At 38.3% G+C, this 17822-nt stretch overlaps 1 protein-coding gene across 2 annotated transcripts in view; it reads left to right on the top strand.

The window, feature by feature from the left end:
* Positions 1 to 17822, top strand: part of Fs(2)Ket (Importin subunit beta Fs(2)Ket) — a 154656-nt gene that overhangs the window by 82047 nt on the left and 54787 nt on the right. For both annotated transcript variants that reach the window (XM_067145300.2, XM_067145299.2), the window contains exons 11-13: positions 5177 to 5407; positions 16317 to 16424; positions 16599 to 16742. In XM_067145300.2, coding sequence (XP_067001401.1) covers positions 5177 to 5407; positions 16317 to 16424; positions 16599 to 16742 — 483 coding nt within the window. The remainder of the gene's footprint in view (positions 1 to 5176; positions 5408 to 16316; positions 16425 to 16598; positions 16743 to 17822) is intronic.

The raw sequence follows: 17822 nt of genomic DNA, 5'->3' as shown, positions 1-17822 counted from the left end.
GTAACATGGAAGTTAGATCTCACTCTTCTTTAGCATGCTATTCCTCTGGTTCATAAATTTTCTGATACTACTGGTACGTAACACACTGGATCAGCATAGTATTCCAGCTATTCAATCCCTACACTGGGGCAGTGATTGGAATGAGCAGTGTGCACACTTAAACGGAATAATTACACAGGAGTGTTCACGGCTGTCTGCGTCCTGGTCATTCTAGCTCTGGAACTTTGAACTGTTAGATCGACACCGTGTTATTTTCGTTAAAAGTAAGAAAATGTGCTGTTTTTCATTTTTTTGAATATTTCATATGACCGTTGCTTTTAATCGCAACATTCGTACTGATGTCACTGTCATGACGTATGTTGACACTTCAGTTGGGAAAACTGTAAGGGCAGTCTTTCTGAGAATTCCGTAGCAAAGCACGAGTACATCAGCTAGTTATTTGATACAGATAGTATTGCGCTTCGCATAATCGCACGGAAGCTTGATGCAGTATATTAATCTATGCATTTGCTAAGTAATGGCATCTAAGTGCGTGACTGATTCACACGTGTGGAGCATGAATTCATGCTATTTTTGGAAATATTATCAGAGACAGATCATTTCACTCACATACTTCCTGTGAGGGAATAGAGATGTGTAATTTTTAGCATTGTAGCTTCGTATAGCAACAGTCGGGCTTTGAGACAATAAGTGTTATAAATATATCATAGTGCTGTACTGTGCTAGACGCAGAATAAGCAGTTTTGACCAATAATGTATCTCCTGATTTCTCCTGATTTTCATATCAAAATCTCCTGATTTTTTTGTTTCGTAAAGTTGGCAGGTATGATGATATAAGAATGTTGTACAGTTTTATTTACATTTAATTTCTGTATCAGAAATATTGGACCTTAAGCAAGACAATGTTCAACATTCAGTTCTCTACCTGATGATGCACTTGAAATCTAGAACTCAATAGAAGTATCTGGACTTTGCTTTCAACCGGCATTTTATATTTTTAATGTGCAATTTTAGAGTATTCACTAAACAAGGGCATATTTTAATCATCATTGTAAATAATCCTGTGATACTATTCTTAGAGTCGAATTGTAATTGATGTAAAACCTAAAAATTTTGTCATTGGTCAGTACATATTTTATCTATAACATTTCATCACTCCACCATTTTATATGTACGGTAGAAGTCCGCTATAGCGAGTACGGCATATAACGAGAACCCCGTTATAGCGGTAACTTTTGTCCGTCCCTTCAAAATTCCTATATTGTGTTTTATTCTTCGGTTACAGCGAGAACCCTATCACTGACGCATCCGTTATTACGAGCGATTATACGCGCTCGATTGTTTCTATTGCCGATATTCATGCACCCAGTCATTATACTGCATGCAATCGATTATCTTCAATACCGTATTGTTTTCTCGCTACGCCCACCAGTGAGCCCTCTCGTCGACATTCGAAGGCAATGTTGGAGTCGATTAGTAATACCCATCGACTGCTCTGACGCGAGGAAAATGAAAGAGGAGAACATGTTTTCGCAATAAATGCGTAAATAACGTGTCCGATAACTGTTGTTAACTCGTTAAAGATAAACGCTGAATTAACGATCGCTTAATTTTAATGCTAAATACCGCAATTAAGTAAGAATGGGATAGGCTTACACCTCATGATATGGCAGAGTGCGTCATTAATTACGAGGTTAGTTTATATTTTGTCGCGTACGTTAAATTACGGAAAGGCTATTATCATGTAAATTTATAGCAAGAAGGTTATAATTTCTCTACTTCCGCTTGAAGTATGTTTTCATCATACACGTAGTACAGAGAAGTTAGGATATGTGACACTATTTATTTGAATAACAAAACTGAAACGTTTGCCACAAAATGCGATCGATCATCTTCGGTACGGTATATTTTTCACGCTATGTGCATTTGCAAGCTCTCTCGTCAACATTCGAAGGCGATATTAGAGTCGATTAGTAATACCTGTCGACTGCTGTTCTCAAAAGAAAATTCGAAATCCAAATGAAAGTGGATGACACTTTTTCGTAATAAATGCGTAAAATACGTGGCCGGTAGCAGTTGTTGCTCGTTAAAAATAAAGACTGAAGTAAACGATCTCTTAATTTTAATGGAGGTATACCGTATACTGAAATTAAGTAAGAAAGTAATACACCTCAAAATATGGCAGGATACTGGTACCTACATCACTGATTTCAGAGGATAGTTTATATTTTCTCGCATCTAGTTAAATTTCGGAAAGCTATTCCCATGTCAATTTTTAGTGAGGAGGTTATCATTTCTCTATATGCGTTTCAAATAGGTTTTCGTGGTACATATACGGTTAGGTTAGGTGATGCCGCTTGTAGAAGAAAACTGAAATGTTTGCCACAGAAGCCTCTGGAGTGATACCTTTTTTTCTCAGAATCTCGTGTGAAAAATCAAGGGTCGTTCTGCATTCGCGGCCTGATAGTAACGAACACCACTGGCAACTACCGCAATAACCAGGCTGTTTCTTTTCGCGCCCGCGCACACAAAACTCGTTGACAATAAACGACTGTGGTCTGTCATACAGAGCCTATGTGTAACGTCACTGGATCTCGGGAAGTAGGGAAGAGAGAATGACATTCTATTATCCTCTACAAATACGTTTCTCAAATCTGCAGAATGGCATCAAAACATGCGAGCCTTCGAATTCTTAGAAAGGCCACGGGTACTCGGTAGCAGAGTTATAACGCGTCTGCCTACCTTTGACGCTTAGTAAAATTTTTATAGACAGCAGGAATATTTTCGGGGTGGATCATCATATTGTAAATATACGCGGTACAGGTATTGCCGGCAAATTTTCAACGGGTTCTCATTGATGTTATGATGCCAATTTTAAGTTAATGGCTATTGAACACTCGGAAATGTATAATAGTGCAGCCGCAAGAAAATACGGCATAGGCCTAACTAAAGCCAACATTCGGCGTTACCGTGAAGACAAAGATAGCTTGAAAATGCGTACTGCACAAAAAATGCATTCAGTGGCCCGCAACAAGGACGCTTTAAAGAAGTCAAAGATGAAATTGTGAGGTATGTGCACAAAAATGCATGGGCGGAATTGCCATACCGCGGCGCAATAAACTCACTCGTTGACTTTCCAAGTCCGCGATTAAGACCTATACATCGCTAGCCGCTGAACTTGGCCGAATCTGGCAAGCAAGACGTGCGTGTAGCGGCAGCCAGTTATATCTGACGCTGAGTGAAAGTAACAGTTTTATAGTAAGCAAGAATATTTTCCTGATGGATCATCGTCGTATTGTAGAGACACGTGGATTGTGTGTTGCCGGCAAATTTTCAATGAGTTCTCTTTGATATGATGCCAATTTTAAGTTAATTGTTATTACACCCGCTGAAATAAAGTATAATTGTACAGCCGCAAAAAAATACGGCATAACTAAAGCCAGTGTTCGGCGTCTACATTCTAAAAGTGCGTACTGTATAAGAAAGACATTCATATGATTTTACAAAGCACTTTTTAAGCCTGATTAAAATTTTTTGAAGGAAAAAGTGGGGGGGGGGGGTAGTATCGGATTTCGAAAAACAACAAACAAGTAAGCCGCAGTGTGGATATTATCTGCAAAAACCCAAATTTTGAACAAACTGATTGCCATTTCATACTGAATTTAATGAGTATGGGGGTTTTCCCGACTTTTACAAGAAATCTGATATAACGACAATCTGCTATAACGAGTAAATTTTTCGCCGTTATGAATTCTCGTTATAACGGATTTCTACTGTACATTATGGCATCACATACACAGTTCACTCCTTTAAAAAATTTTATTTCCACAATGTAATTTTGTTTTAGGACTTCCGCAAATCCACAAGTGTATCTTAGCTAATCTGATGACCCACATAGGGTCGAAACTAGTCCCTTGATAACATATTGTAATGTATTTATAGACATTGCAATTGTTGTACAGTATTGAGTAGGTGGAATAAACTTTGTAAATTATATGTAATCTTAATTCAATACGGAACCAATAATGAAATTTATAACCTTAAATTACTGATTTCAGCCCTAAGCCAAGTGTTGAATAACTCTGATAAGGTATATTCTTAGAGAGAGGTAAGGTAAGGATGTATTCTGCCCGAAGGCAGGTCCGAACCTCTGCAGAGGTGTGCCTGAGCCGGAGTTTACATACGGTAGGGTGGCCATTTCCTTTCCGCTCCTCCATTCCCTTGCCCCCCCACCAACAGCGCGTGGCCACCCATCCAAATCTTCACCACGCCCAATGTTGCTTATCTTCGGAGATCTCACGGGATCCGGTGTTTCAACACGGCTATGGCCGTTGGCTCTTAGCGAGACATAAAATATCTTGGAGAGACAACATCAAATATGGGAAAAATCATTGTAGGAAATGCAAAAGTAGGTTGCATTTCCGAGATAGTGGTAGAGTGAGAGAAATTTGACAGGTCTGAAAACCAAGGAACAGAACTTGCCATTGTAAACATCGGTATTCTGTCAGAAGTAAGAGAGTTTATAGGCTCTGTTGTCACTTCCACTCTGGCTTCAGGTTTTGTAGGTATGGGAGCTGGTTCAGCATTGGATATTTAGTTAGTTCGATGTAGCAAAAAAGATTGCTGATAGAACTGAGTAAAAACAATGGCATTAGTCTGTTCCTAATGAGAGAGATTCCAAGTTATGGATAAATACATTGACTGAAGAACAGTCAAGTAAAGCATTATGAACTAAACACAAAGTTGAACAAAGAGCTGCTAAGTTGTTTGCAGAAAATTTGCTACTACATTTACAGCCTTACGAAACATCACTTGAATCTGCTGGAATGCAAGAAAACAGATGGGCTGCAGTCTGTGTTAGGTATACGGAACAACATTGTCACTGTCTGCCTTTACTGACTTAGGTGATGGAGCCATGTGACGGAATGGGGAATGATAGCTTGTGCAGCAATTTTAAACCTGCTAATGCCAGCTAACGGGAAAGGTTTAAGGGACGACAGACTCTGTATTCACTGGTTTCAGTTAGTTGATGAATGTTACTTATATATTATGAGGATTGACTGTTTAATTTGCATGTCCTTCACTTCAAGGTGCAGTTCTTCTGGAAGAGTGAGCAAGTAAGTGTTTTCCCTGTCATCCATGAAATTTATAATTTATTTATTGATTTCTCCCACAGAGTGTCCTACGAAAGGTCACACCAGAAGATGCTCCACATATCTCGGATGCTATCATGACTGCACTACTTCAGATGTTCAACTCGAATTCTTGCAAGTCTGGTGGTGTTCAGGAAGATGCTCTTATGGCTGTATCAACTCTAGTCGAAGTGTTGGGTGAAGGGTTTCTAAAGTACATGGATGCTTTCAAACCATTTCTATGTCTGGGTTTGAAAAACCATGCAGAATATCAGGTAGGTTTATTATATTTAGGAAATGCTCATGGTGATATATTCATGAGATGCTGCATTTTATGTATAGTTTTGATGAGAACCATTTAAAAAAAAAAAAAAAAAATTGAAGTAACATGTAACAAATATTATTGTCTAGGTGATAATGCATTATTTTTCTGTGATACTGGTACATTTGTGTAGAAATAGAAAGTTAGTCTTGGACATAAATTTAGTCGTACACCAAAATCCATTATGGCTTGGTCCTATGCAAATTCAGAGATTATTTTGGATCCTTCGTAAAATAGGTAATATACGGACATGCATTAATTTTACAAACTTTGGAAGCTTAGACACCACCTCTACTAGATACAGAACTCTCCTCCTCTGATCAGACTTGGTTCCCTGACCGGATGTGTCCAGGCGTACTTCCGACTTGGCAGTCTGCTGTGACCATTCATCAATAAGTCAACAGTTGTCTAAGCATAGGGCTCTCATTTTTATATGTGATGAGAGACTGAGGAATATTTGGAATGCATTCTTCTGTTCGACTAATGAATGCTTGAAACAAGGGACTGGTAATGATTTAACAGTTACTTTAGACAATGTTACGTTGATTAGTTTCACATCTTCTATTTAAATTCTGTTTTATGCTGCTAATGCTTTTAATTTAGAGTTAGATATTAGATTTCTTAGTTGTCGCTTTAATGTAGCCTTAACATCTTGCAGTTTTTGGCTATGTGATATAGAAGAGGACTACAGATATAATCAGACATTTTTCAGGTTTGGAAATGGGAAACTGCAGAAAACTATTCTCAGGGCTGCCGATGGCGAGATTCGAATCCACCGTCCCCTGAATTCAAGCTTACAGTCTCGGGAAACTTCCCGCAAGGCCAGCTCTTTTGGTAGAACTATTATAAATAATCTTAATACGCAGAGGTGTGTACATTATTATGGTAAAGACCAAAAAAGAATATTTTTAAAATGTCAAAACAACTTACCTAAAAATATATTCCTTTAATTCTGTTGGCGATTTTGAAATATTCAAGATTGTCCATGTATATTTCTGCCAATATCCCTGATGCTGGCACACCCATCGGGAGACCATTCTATTGGTAAATGTTATCACTGAACATTAAATAATAATTCTTAAGCACAAACTTCAGTATGATCATCATTGTCCATCTCCAGTTTCTCGGGTGTGTACAAACGCTCATCAGATTAATAAATAATTTTTTCAAATTTTATTTCCAAGTAAAGTGTTTTACCTCCTCTAGGACTCGTTAAGAATTAATATAATCTTTAAAGTACATAATTTGGGGGCTGATGACCTTCGATGTTAGGCCCCTTAAAACAACAAGCATCAGTAAAGTACATAATTTGCATGAACTGTTCGAGATTTAGGACCGTTTTAGTTGGTGTGGATCGCTGGTTAACCTTAAAATATCCATAAAAAATTATTCCTTTCATATTGTACATCAAACCTGCGATATTTCTAGTCATATTTTACAGCATTCATAATAATGGCGATCAGTAATAATAAAAATAATAATCAAAATTTTAAAAATGTATAATTCCATAATGAAATTAAATATCCTATGTCCAGTCGTTATCTGAAAAAAGAGAATCTTCACTAACGATAGTTCAATGGTGATATCTCCAGTGAAATCAGCTGCCTTAACCTATAGCTGCAGTGCTGTTACACCGGCTAGGCATATTCGTCTCGCAGCACCAATCACTGCTTAGGAATCACGCGGAGGGCGCAGACTGAAGAATATCTCCAGCTTCATTCACAGTTTTTGTTCCTGTGTTGCAAGTTGTGCTGCGAGATACATTAGTGTCTGTGATAAAAGTTGTACTGCGAGGTACTAGGGACTACGTTCATTATGGCTTCTAAACGTAACAAGCTGACTATTCAACAAAAGATAGACGTCATTATTGATGTTGAAAGGGATAGCCAAGTACCTTTGTCACAGATGGCAAAAAATTGACTTGGCACCCTCTACGCTGTTTGGCATCATGAAACAGAAGGCGGAAATTCTGACCGCAAAGTTGGTGTGGTTCTGGGGCAGAAATATGGAAGAATATTCGTTCTTTGTCGTATGAGGAACTTGAAAACGTTTTATTGAAATGGTTCGAGGGAAAAAGGAGTGAGAACGCTCCAATTGGCAGTAACATACTTAAGCAAAAAGCTCGAAGTCTCACATAAGCTGGGTTTGGTCTATTTCCATGCTTCTAGTGGCTTGTTTGATCGTTCTAAAAAACAGTACAATGTTTCGTTGCGAAACATGCTGCGAGAGTGCAGATGTTAATGACGATACAGTTGTGTACGGGAAAAAGAAAACTTTACTTGACTTCATGAAGGATATGATGCTATGGATATTCTTAATGCCAATGAAATGGGAGTGTTTTACGATTTGCTCCCATCCAAGACATACGCTGTTCGCGGAGAAAAATGTGAGTGAAAAATTACCCCCACTAATAATAGGAAAATTTAAGAATCCAAGATGCTTCAAGAACTCCCGTACACTCCCATGTAAATATGATTTTAACAAAAGTGCGTGGATGATGGAGATATTTCTGTAGTTTTTATGTAGCTTGGATCAGCAGGAAGGAAGATAGTACAGGTGATAGATGGATCTTTCCCGTGGAATATGACAGTGGTTTTCTTTCCTCTTAACTGCACCAGTCACCTGCAGCCTGTGGACCTTGATATTATTCATTCTGTGAATGTGAAGTACAGGAAGGGCACGGGTCGAAGAGCTATTTCTTCCCTCAAAAGAAATGAGGAAATGAAATTTAATATACTCCAAGCCATGCATATGATGGTAGCTGCATGGCAATTAGTCAAAACGAACACTGTTCAAAACTGCTTTGACCATGCAAGTTTTGGTGCCATTTCAGAAGTTTTTAATAGAGATGACACTACTGATGACATTGGGGAAGATTCGTTGCCATTGTCGGCTTTGGTTACTATGACGTTGTTCGTGTCCACTTTTTTTCTTAAATCTTGGATCTGTTTTAGTGAGGTAAAGTTATTGTTGATAGAAATTTCATTTACGAGAGTAGGTACAGTAGAACCTCGATAATTCGAAATCGGTTAATTCAAAATGCCGCGTAATTCGAAGAATATCTCGTTTCCCGAAACACGAGGTACAGCTTTTCGTGTTATTTAAATTGTTTAATTCAAAATATGGATAATTCGTAATTCGAAGAACGTCGGTCCCAGTATTGAAATTCAGACTTAATTCGAAATTGCCCTTCAATTTGTTAAAAATAATACTTTATGGCGTAATTTGAATTTAAAATTCTCCGCGTCACGATAGAACGCGTCTTCCAGAACATGTATCTTTCCGCACTTTCACTTTGAGTTTGGTGTGTCTACAGCGTGATTCAGAGTTGCCAAGTTATAGTGAAATCGTAGTTCTTTTGTATTCTTCTAGTTACTCATTTTATTTAAAGTTTTAGTGTGCAGTTATAAACTTCGAAGTTGTTATATTTTATTAATACTGTGTTTTAGTTTATTGTTACGATATTTTAGTTTAGGGCACGTGTGTTCCTTTTGTTGTGTTGTGATGGCTAAGCGTCAGTATTCTTCAAGGACACTCAGCAAGAAAGTGAAAATTATAAGGGAGGTCGACAAAGGACAAAAGACAAAAACTGAAATAGCTAAAGAATTTGGAATTCCTGTGTCCACACTTCCAACGTTTTTAAAGAATCGTGAGAGCATAGAAGCTCAGGAAATGCAGGGTGTAAATACAGCAAAGTGAATGCACATTCGAGGAGCTAAACACTCCGATTTGGAAGTACAATTGATCGAGTGGTTTCGGCATGTTCGGGCAAACAATATCCCAGTAGATGGCAAGATTATTAAGGGGAAGGCGGATAAACTGGCGCTGAAGATGGGTCTTGAGTTTCAGTGTTCGAACGGGTGGATTCAGCGTTTTAAGGAACGGCACAATATCACGTGGCAGGCAGTGTGCTGAGAAGCCGAATCAGTGGAACACTAGTGGTGCAGACAGTTGGCGAGAAAATGTGGCTCACATAATCAATTCGTATGCACCGAACAATATCTTCAATGCCGATGAGACTGCATTGTTTTTTATTGCTGAGCCCAAACGGACTTATGGTTTTAAGGGAGAGAAGTGCCATGGTGGGGAATCTTACTAGGATAGGGTCACAGTCCTTCTGTGTTGCAATGCGGATGGAAACGAGAGACTTCCTCCCCTCGTCATAGGCAAGTTTGAGAAACCGCGATGTTTTAAAGGCATCAGGCACTTTCCGTGCAAATATAAGTCGTCCAAGAATTCCTGGATGACAGGCAAAATTTTTGAGGAGTGGCTGGTATGCCTTGAGCGCAAAATGGCATGTCAGAACAGGAAAATACTTCTGTTGTTGGATCAGTGCGCTGCACACAAACATAATCTAATTTTAAAACATGTGCGTCTTCTTTTTCTGCCAGCCAACACTACGAGCTACTTGCAGCCCCTAGACCAAGGCATAATTTCATCTGTGAAATGTGCCTACGGAGAGCGACTGGTGTGTTACTTTCTCTGGGAAGTTGCTAGAAATATTCCGGCGGGAGAAATACGCAAGTGGAACGTAATTGATGAAATGCGGAGTGTGACAGTTGCCTGGGACTCTGTTCTTTCATCGACCATCAAGAACTGCTTCGTCAAGTGTGGTTTTGGTTCGGCAAATGAAGTAGAAAAAGGAAAAGAAGACAACGACAATGAAGATGAATGGGAGGAGTTACGGCAAAAGTCTGATGTCAGTGTGACTTTCTCCGAATACATCGCCTTAGACCATGCGGAGACTACTTCAGAAGAGCGGGATCCCGTCGTACACTCTTTCTTTAAAAGGCAATAAGCCTAATGTGTGACAAAAAAGCCCTACTGGATCATTAAACATTTGTGAACTATTCAGGTACTGTACATAGTTATCTATTATTCTTTATATTGGTTTAAAATGTATGTCTGGGTTTTTAATGTTTTGTTGGTGCCATGTGATTCCCATATATGTCTGGGTTTTTAAAGTTTGTTTTGTTGGTGTAATGTGTTTCCAATTTGGACAGCCTTGTAGGCTCCCCTGTGCAAGTGCTTTATACTGCACTTAAATCAAGTAGGTTATAACTAAGGGCCTTATTTTTTGGTGAAATTCAACTGTTGATTTCGGTGTTAAAACTAACACTATTTCGGTAGGTATTTCGTGAAATAAATTGTCATACTGATCGATGTTTCTTGTGAAATATTCCTTATGGTATGGGGTAAATCTAACTAATTTTATGATTAGGGGTTTTAAAGTGAACACTTGTAATGTATTAAATTGTTACTAAACCTTAGAACAACCTAATATACAAAATGTTGTAGAAATAAATACCGGTAGGCCTATATAAATCACTGAAACCTCAAAATGAAGTTAGGCGGAAGTTAGGAATTTATACGTAGCCTACACGTTTTTGCCGGTCCCGTGGTGTAGGGGTAGCGTGCCTGCCTCTCGCCAGGAGGCCCCAGGTTCGATTCCTGGCCAGGTCGGGGATTTTTTTCTCGACCTGAGGGCTGGTTCGAGGTCCACTCAGCCTACCTGATTAGAACTGAGGAGCTATTGACGGTGAGATATCGGCCCCGGTCTCGAAAGCCCAGAATAATGGCCGAGAGGATGCGTCGTGCTGACCACACGACCCCTCATAATCTGCAGGCCTTCAGACTGAGCAGCGGTCACAGGGCAGGCCAAGGCCCTTTCAGGGCGTTAAGTGCCGTGGGGTTTGGTTTGGTTCTACATGTTATAACATTTTGAATGACTTGTCTCCAAAGTAAAAAACTACGCATGGTTTCAACATCAGGATTCAGAGTTGTGCGACAAAGTATTTTTTATAAACAAAGCATCCCCTTTCGCTGACCACATTAGACGTCGGAAGCCATAATACTTGCGAACACTTGGTGCATATCCTCCTAAAACTTCACTAACAATGCCTTCTTTCTTCTCTTCTATCAGAGGGGCTTTCACTGCATTTTGCAAAGCCATATATCCCTAGAAGATGTTCATGGATATGCTGGTGCTGCCCGGCTGGGGATGAGTAACTCAGACGGTTAAGGCGTTGGCTTTCTGAGCCCAAGTTGGTAGGTACAATCCTGGCTCAGTACGGTCCTTAAATACGCCAGCCCCATGTTACTAGTTTTATTGGCATGTAAAAACCTCCTGTGGGCAACATTCCGACATCTCGGCATCTCCGAAAACCGTAAAAGTAGTTAGCGGGTCGTAAAAACAATAACATTATTACAACTCAACCAGGCTATTTATTTATTTATTTATTATTTATTTATTTATTATTTATTTATTTATTATTTATTTATTTATTTATTTATTTATTTATTTATTTATTTATTTATTTATTTATTTGCTCTTTGCTTTACGTTGCACCGACACAGATAGGTCTTACGGCGACGATGGGATAGGAAAGGCCTAGGAATTGGAAGGAAGCGGCCGTGGCCTTAAAGCCCCGGCATTTGCCTGGTGTGAAAATGGGAAACCACGGAAAACCATCTTCAGGGCTGCCAATAGTCGGGCTCGAACCCACTATCTCCCGATTACTGGATACTGCCTCCACTTGACTGCAGCTATCGAGCTCGGTGCGATGTATTTAGAATAGGCCTACTAATATCGTCATATTTTATAATAAAGTCGGTATTATTTATCTTCCCTTTTATATTCATCCATGTTCTCATGCCAGGATTATCCCATTTTTCTATAGAAATGCTGGCTTGCATGAATGCTTTTGTTGTGTCTATTACAAATTGCTCTCATATCACTTTTCAACTCCTTTTGCGATGTGTAAAGTATCGCCGATTGTTATTTGCCGCTTAAAATTGTTCATTTGCTTCATTCTTCTTCTTTTTGTGTGTTTCTGATTCTCTACAGTATTTATCGCACGCATCTCTTCATTTTCACGTAATGCGAACATTACAGTACTTACACATTAGAATCTTTCTTGCAGCATCAAATACATAGAACACCTCACTGTTGTATTCCTCGGCCCTCGGAAAAACTGTTGTGACGTTAGTTTTCAGCATTTTTGTACTTAAATGCTCAACATTTGCTGATAAAGGTTCATAAATGGCGAACTTTCAATGCGAAAGAGTATAATGCGCACTGCTGTATCTACAACCGATCTTGCTACGACCACAACGCCATTTGCTGTAATCGATAACAGATCTCGATTTTTAATGATTGCCTTAAGGGGCCCATACACGCGCAGAGTTCTGGAATACTTACCCGCACAGATTTGCCTCCGGAAGTATGCAGTTGCCCACACACGCTCAGACTAAATGACTATTTACCGAGGAAGTTGAATACGTTACGCTCAGCTGTTTTCTGTTTAAGATTATGGGCTTCGGATGGTTGAAAAATGTATACGGATCGAAATTAATTAGATAGTCGGTATAGAAGATGAGTTGTTATTTGGACACAGTTTAGCGCTCTGCACGAAAAAGACGCGCAAAAAATAAATTTCAGTTTTCATATTTGTAGGTTGCCACATTTACATTTTCTGCCGCAACTCTGAGATGGCGCTTTCGTCGCAAAGTCTCCGGCTGAATTCAAGTAGCGCTAGAATGTCAGAGACTTGGCTGCAGACTTTTTGTCGGCAGACTTATCGGCCATGCACACAGAGACATGTCTGAAGAGACTGAGACTTACCTCCGACTAAGTCTGCGCATGTATGGGGCCCTTTAGAGATCGCGGAACTGAATACACATAACTTCCGATACACAGGGCTCATCGCTTTGTGTGCATTTGTGTAGAGAATATACAGCGCTATCAATCCACTGAGAAGGAAACTACTATAGTCAAGTTCTCAAGAGCATTTAAATGTTTATTGGAGATCTTTTCCGATACGATTTCGCATTTTTCTTACCAAGTGGGGTATATTTCGTGATTATTTGCGCGATTCGCGTAATAAACAGATTTCGCGATATTTCGCGGGTTCATTTCACTAAAATACATTACGGTACGGTACCTACAAGGCCATATAAAGGCTAGAAAGAAGATATGAAAAATTTCGTGCTTATCGCTATTACCAAAAAATACGGCCCCTAGTTATAACATATTTGCTTAAATTGCGTCGTGCATATATATAGTAGATTACCGTACTGCTTGTCTGTGAATCGTGTTTTATTTTTCCCGGGTGTGAGGTTACGTTTGACAATATACGGCGTTATCCAAGAGCATTATTTTAATAAATGCACCTTGTTAGATACATTTAGGAATTTTTTTCCCTACGGCATTTGAAAGGTTTAACTGTGAATCAAGGTTAACTCTTGCAGTAACGGGCATTCGAATATTTTGTAACGCGTCAAGGGTTGGTATTTCTGAATTGCGAATCGGCGGTTAATTTGAAATCACGTAATTCAAAGTCCAATTTTTGATTCCCAACGACTTCGAATTAATGAGGTTTTACTGTAATTTCTTTTTAATTTCGTATCTCGCATCGTTCTGTCTGTATAATGGAATTTGTTTATGTCTGATTCGGCATCGGCTATTGTGGTGATAATATCTTCCGCTTTCTGTGGCTTAGGCCAATTTTGTTTTAGGCCTTGGTTGAACAGATGTATTTCTTCATTTGAAAACGTAGTGTCGGTCAAGTTAATTGTGGTTGGAATATTGTTCCATGGGGAGATGGGCGTTTTTATGTTACTGTTCTGGTTTAATGATTTAGCTTTCTCTTCTTTTAGATGTGTTAACTTGTGGTTTAAGGTTTTTTGTTTTTTTGTCCAATGTGGTCTGTAATTTATACGCAATGTGTCTTTGATAAGAGAACCATTCAAGAGGTGATAAGGATTTCTCAATTGTCTCAATGAGGCTGTGCATTTAATAATGATTTCTTTCTATACGTTAGTTTTATTTCATTTTTGAGCCAGATGTTGTTGATTTTGTTTTGAATGGCTTTAGATTTTTGTTTTGGAATGTTTTTCGTTTGGGTCGATTTTAGAAGCTTGGGCACTAGATTGAGCCTTACACATTATTTCAAGAATTGGATATCTTTCATGATTTTACTAATTTTGGTTTTGAGGTTTTGAGACTTATTTTTATTAGCCTGGTTGGCTTTATCATTACAAGTAATGAAAGTCATTGTAGGTCCATACTGAAAGTATCATATATGGTGACCTTTCGCGCACCTCTAATTTCTGGGTTCTGGTGCAGTCAAATCGGATTTGTTTGACTTTTGATAGTAGCTGGTAATATGAGATGCAGTGTTTAAAATTTGACCGGTAAATGTATCGATAATCGCATTATCGATTATCACCGTGCTTTTATCATGTTTTCGACCTCAACTGAGGCTGTGATTTTGAAGAAAAGAAATGCGTGAAAAGTAATAGCCTGTGAATTTATATATAACAACTTGAGTAACTGCGTTGTGCTTCGTAGAATCTGTGAAAGGCTTTGTTTGTGTGTGGGTGTGAGTAACTTTGGCGGTAGTTCTGAAACTCGTGGAATAGTGTGATGAATTTGTAAGCGAGTTAGTATTTTTAGTGGTGTTTGTAATGAGTTCAACTAAGAAATGATATTATCATTCTTTTAGGGAGGCATATTCTGCTTAATTTCCTTGTTTTATACGATCATGGAAAGTGTACCCAGTGTTTAGTAGAAACAGATGAGCACTCTTCAAGACGTAACTTTGTGCAAGTATTTAATTTCAGGTTTGATCATAACAAATATTTGACTGGTATTAGTATTGTTTATAATTTCCCCCTTGCCTTCTTTTTTCATTATGTCTTAAAGACTTTGCGACGCATGCACGTGGTGTTAAAAAAAATTCCGCTTTAGTATCTTCCAGATTTCTCTTTTTGAAAGTTGGCATGTATGCATTTAGTGCACTCCGAGCCATGATGGAAGCTGGATGTTTCATTGCTTGTTGGATGCATTCCTGGTTGTTCCTCCTCCAGATAGTGACTCAGAAGACAGAATCACCAAATTTGACAATTTTTTGTCATGGGTTGGTTTATATTGACTAAGCTCGTGTAAAAATGCCACGGGTAATAGTTAGGTCCTCCTCCTCAATATTATTCATAAAATCGTTAATTAAGACTATTATTTTTACTTGTTTTGAGAACTGGCCATTCTCTTCGTCAGCGGATTTGACATCATAAACCAAAATTCTTGTTCTGAGATCCATTAACTTAAACTAAAAACACAAATAGTTATAAAATGTAAAAACTTTTAACATGCACACACTAAAAAATTTCCTTCCTTTTTAATGCTTGTCCAAATTGCCTTACTACTGTTAAGTTTGTCCTTAATGTTGAGGAAGCACTTTCAAAGTTCATATTAAAAACTACTGTTGATGTTTTGAATGCAGTTCAAAATTAAAACCATTAACATTATGGTCTTACTTGCTGTTGAAATATCTTGCTAAGAAACTATCCAAGAAGTTGTAAGCTTTGTACCTCATACGACATATTTAGAATGAGTTAACCCGTGATACATAGCTTTATTGGACAAACTTCCAAATGTGAACAGAGCGGATCAAACAATCCTGCTGTGCCCTTGAGATGTCGCTGGTAGATGTTCTTATTATAATGTACAGGGACAGCGAATGCCATCTCGCTCTCCAACCAGCCACAAACTCGTGGTGTGGAGATCTGCCTCAAATCAAGTGTATGAAACAACTGATGCGATCAACAACAAACTGTTCAAAGGAGGCTGCATAAGCTGCTGTGATTTCCACTGCATTTTACTACTTGCAAAGCTGATTGTTCCCGTAATGTGTGATTGCTAGACGTATGAAATATTATCAGGACCTTCCTATTGATAAGAAATACTGTAGTTATAACGTAAAACATCATAAAATCAACAATTATTTTTTCATTCTCATTTAAATCACTGTAGTAGATAATTTCGGCTGGGTGATAACTTCTTAATTTGTCCTGCCTTATAGGTTTGTGGAGCAGCAGTAGGCCTTACAGGAGACATTAGCAGAGCTCTGAAGAGTAAAGTGCTCCCATACTGCGATGAAATAATGATGCTACTTTTGGAAAACTTAGGGGTAAGTACCTTAATCATGATGGGTTGCCTTGCATTTTTATACACATGTTGGCACACTGACTAGTTGCAAGAGTCATTTGCTATGTTGTTAATCTATATATTGAAATTTGCCAGTCAGCATGTAAGATCTTAGAAGGGTGCTAAAGCTTCTAATTTATAATTTTTATTTTTCTAGGATAATACAGTTCACAGATCAGTGAAACCACAGATATTATCTGTTTTTGGTGATATTGCCCTTAGTATTGGACCAGAATTTAAGAAATACTTGGATGTGGTGCTGAGAACCCTAATGCAAGCATCACAGGCTCAAGTAGACCGGGTAAGTAGATGTACGTTCCTATTCCAGATTTAGGCTATCAGGCGACAAATATTTGCTACCCTTCACTGTATCACTTAGCACAAAATTAGTTTCTAAATGGAATGCGAAATACAAGCACAGACTGGCTCAGTGTGTTATTCAGCAATCTTGCTGCTAACCGGCAAGCAGAACTGAACGTTCCTGATGCTAACGACTTGCTCCCCAAAGGTGCAACTTATTATATGAAGTTCAGGAATTCAAGGCCATTTCGCGTTATAATGCAACTGTACAGAGTGCTTTTTCTTACCCGAGTTTGGAATCGCATTCTTTTCACAGGGGATGACAAATAATATTTTCAGGGGTAGAAAAAATATGATCGTACTAAGCGCTAATGGCGAAAATTTGTGACACGATAAACGAGATATTTTTATATAGATTTAATGTGATGAGGATCGGGTCTTCAAATTTACGAAGTGCTAAGCGGGAAAACTTGTTTATGAGGAACGCACTAATGAGGTTTCACTGTATATGTATATATCCTATAATCACATTCTAATGCCATGTTATGGGCAGAATTTTGTTGGTTTTAAAATGTAAATATAAATGCAGTAGATGCTCGCTAGTTCAACATTGGAAAAGAAGTTCATGTCAAGCTGCTGGGTGTACAGTTCCAACTCAAAAAGTTATTTCTGAAAATTTCAAAGTTCAAAGGTACAAACTTGACAGAATAGTTGATCACATTATAAATTTTTAGGGTAGTTTACATACATGCTATGAAAGTCATAAAAGTAATTTGTGAATATAAAATTTATAATTCATGTTTGTCAACAAAAGATTGGACTTCTATGCTTTTAGAAAGAGTTTTAATGACTATTCATTTCAAATTGCTCTAAATGCTACTTGTCACTTCCTGAACAAAATAAAACTTCATTATTACCCTTAGTTTACACTTTCGAGAGACCCAAGGAATACTGATGTAAATGGGGGGGAGTGTAAATAATTGGAAACGACTTATACATGAAAATGCTCTGGGAAAGGAGGGAAATGTTACACAAATGCATATTATTGTTATTATTTTTTGCTCTACGTCGCACTGGCACA

Source organism: Anabrus simplex, chromosome 4 (assembly GCF_040414725.1).
Source record: "Anabrus simplex isolate iqAnaSimp1 chromosome 4, ASM4041472v1, whole genome shotgun sequence".
NCBI classification, from domain to species: Eukaryota; Metazoa; Arthropoda; class Insecta; order Orthoptera; family Tettigoniidae; genus Anabrus; species Anabrus simplex.
The sequence above is the reverse complement of the archived record's forward strand: the minus strand, read 5'-3'. Positions and strand labels throughout refer to the sequence as shown.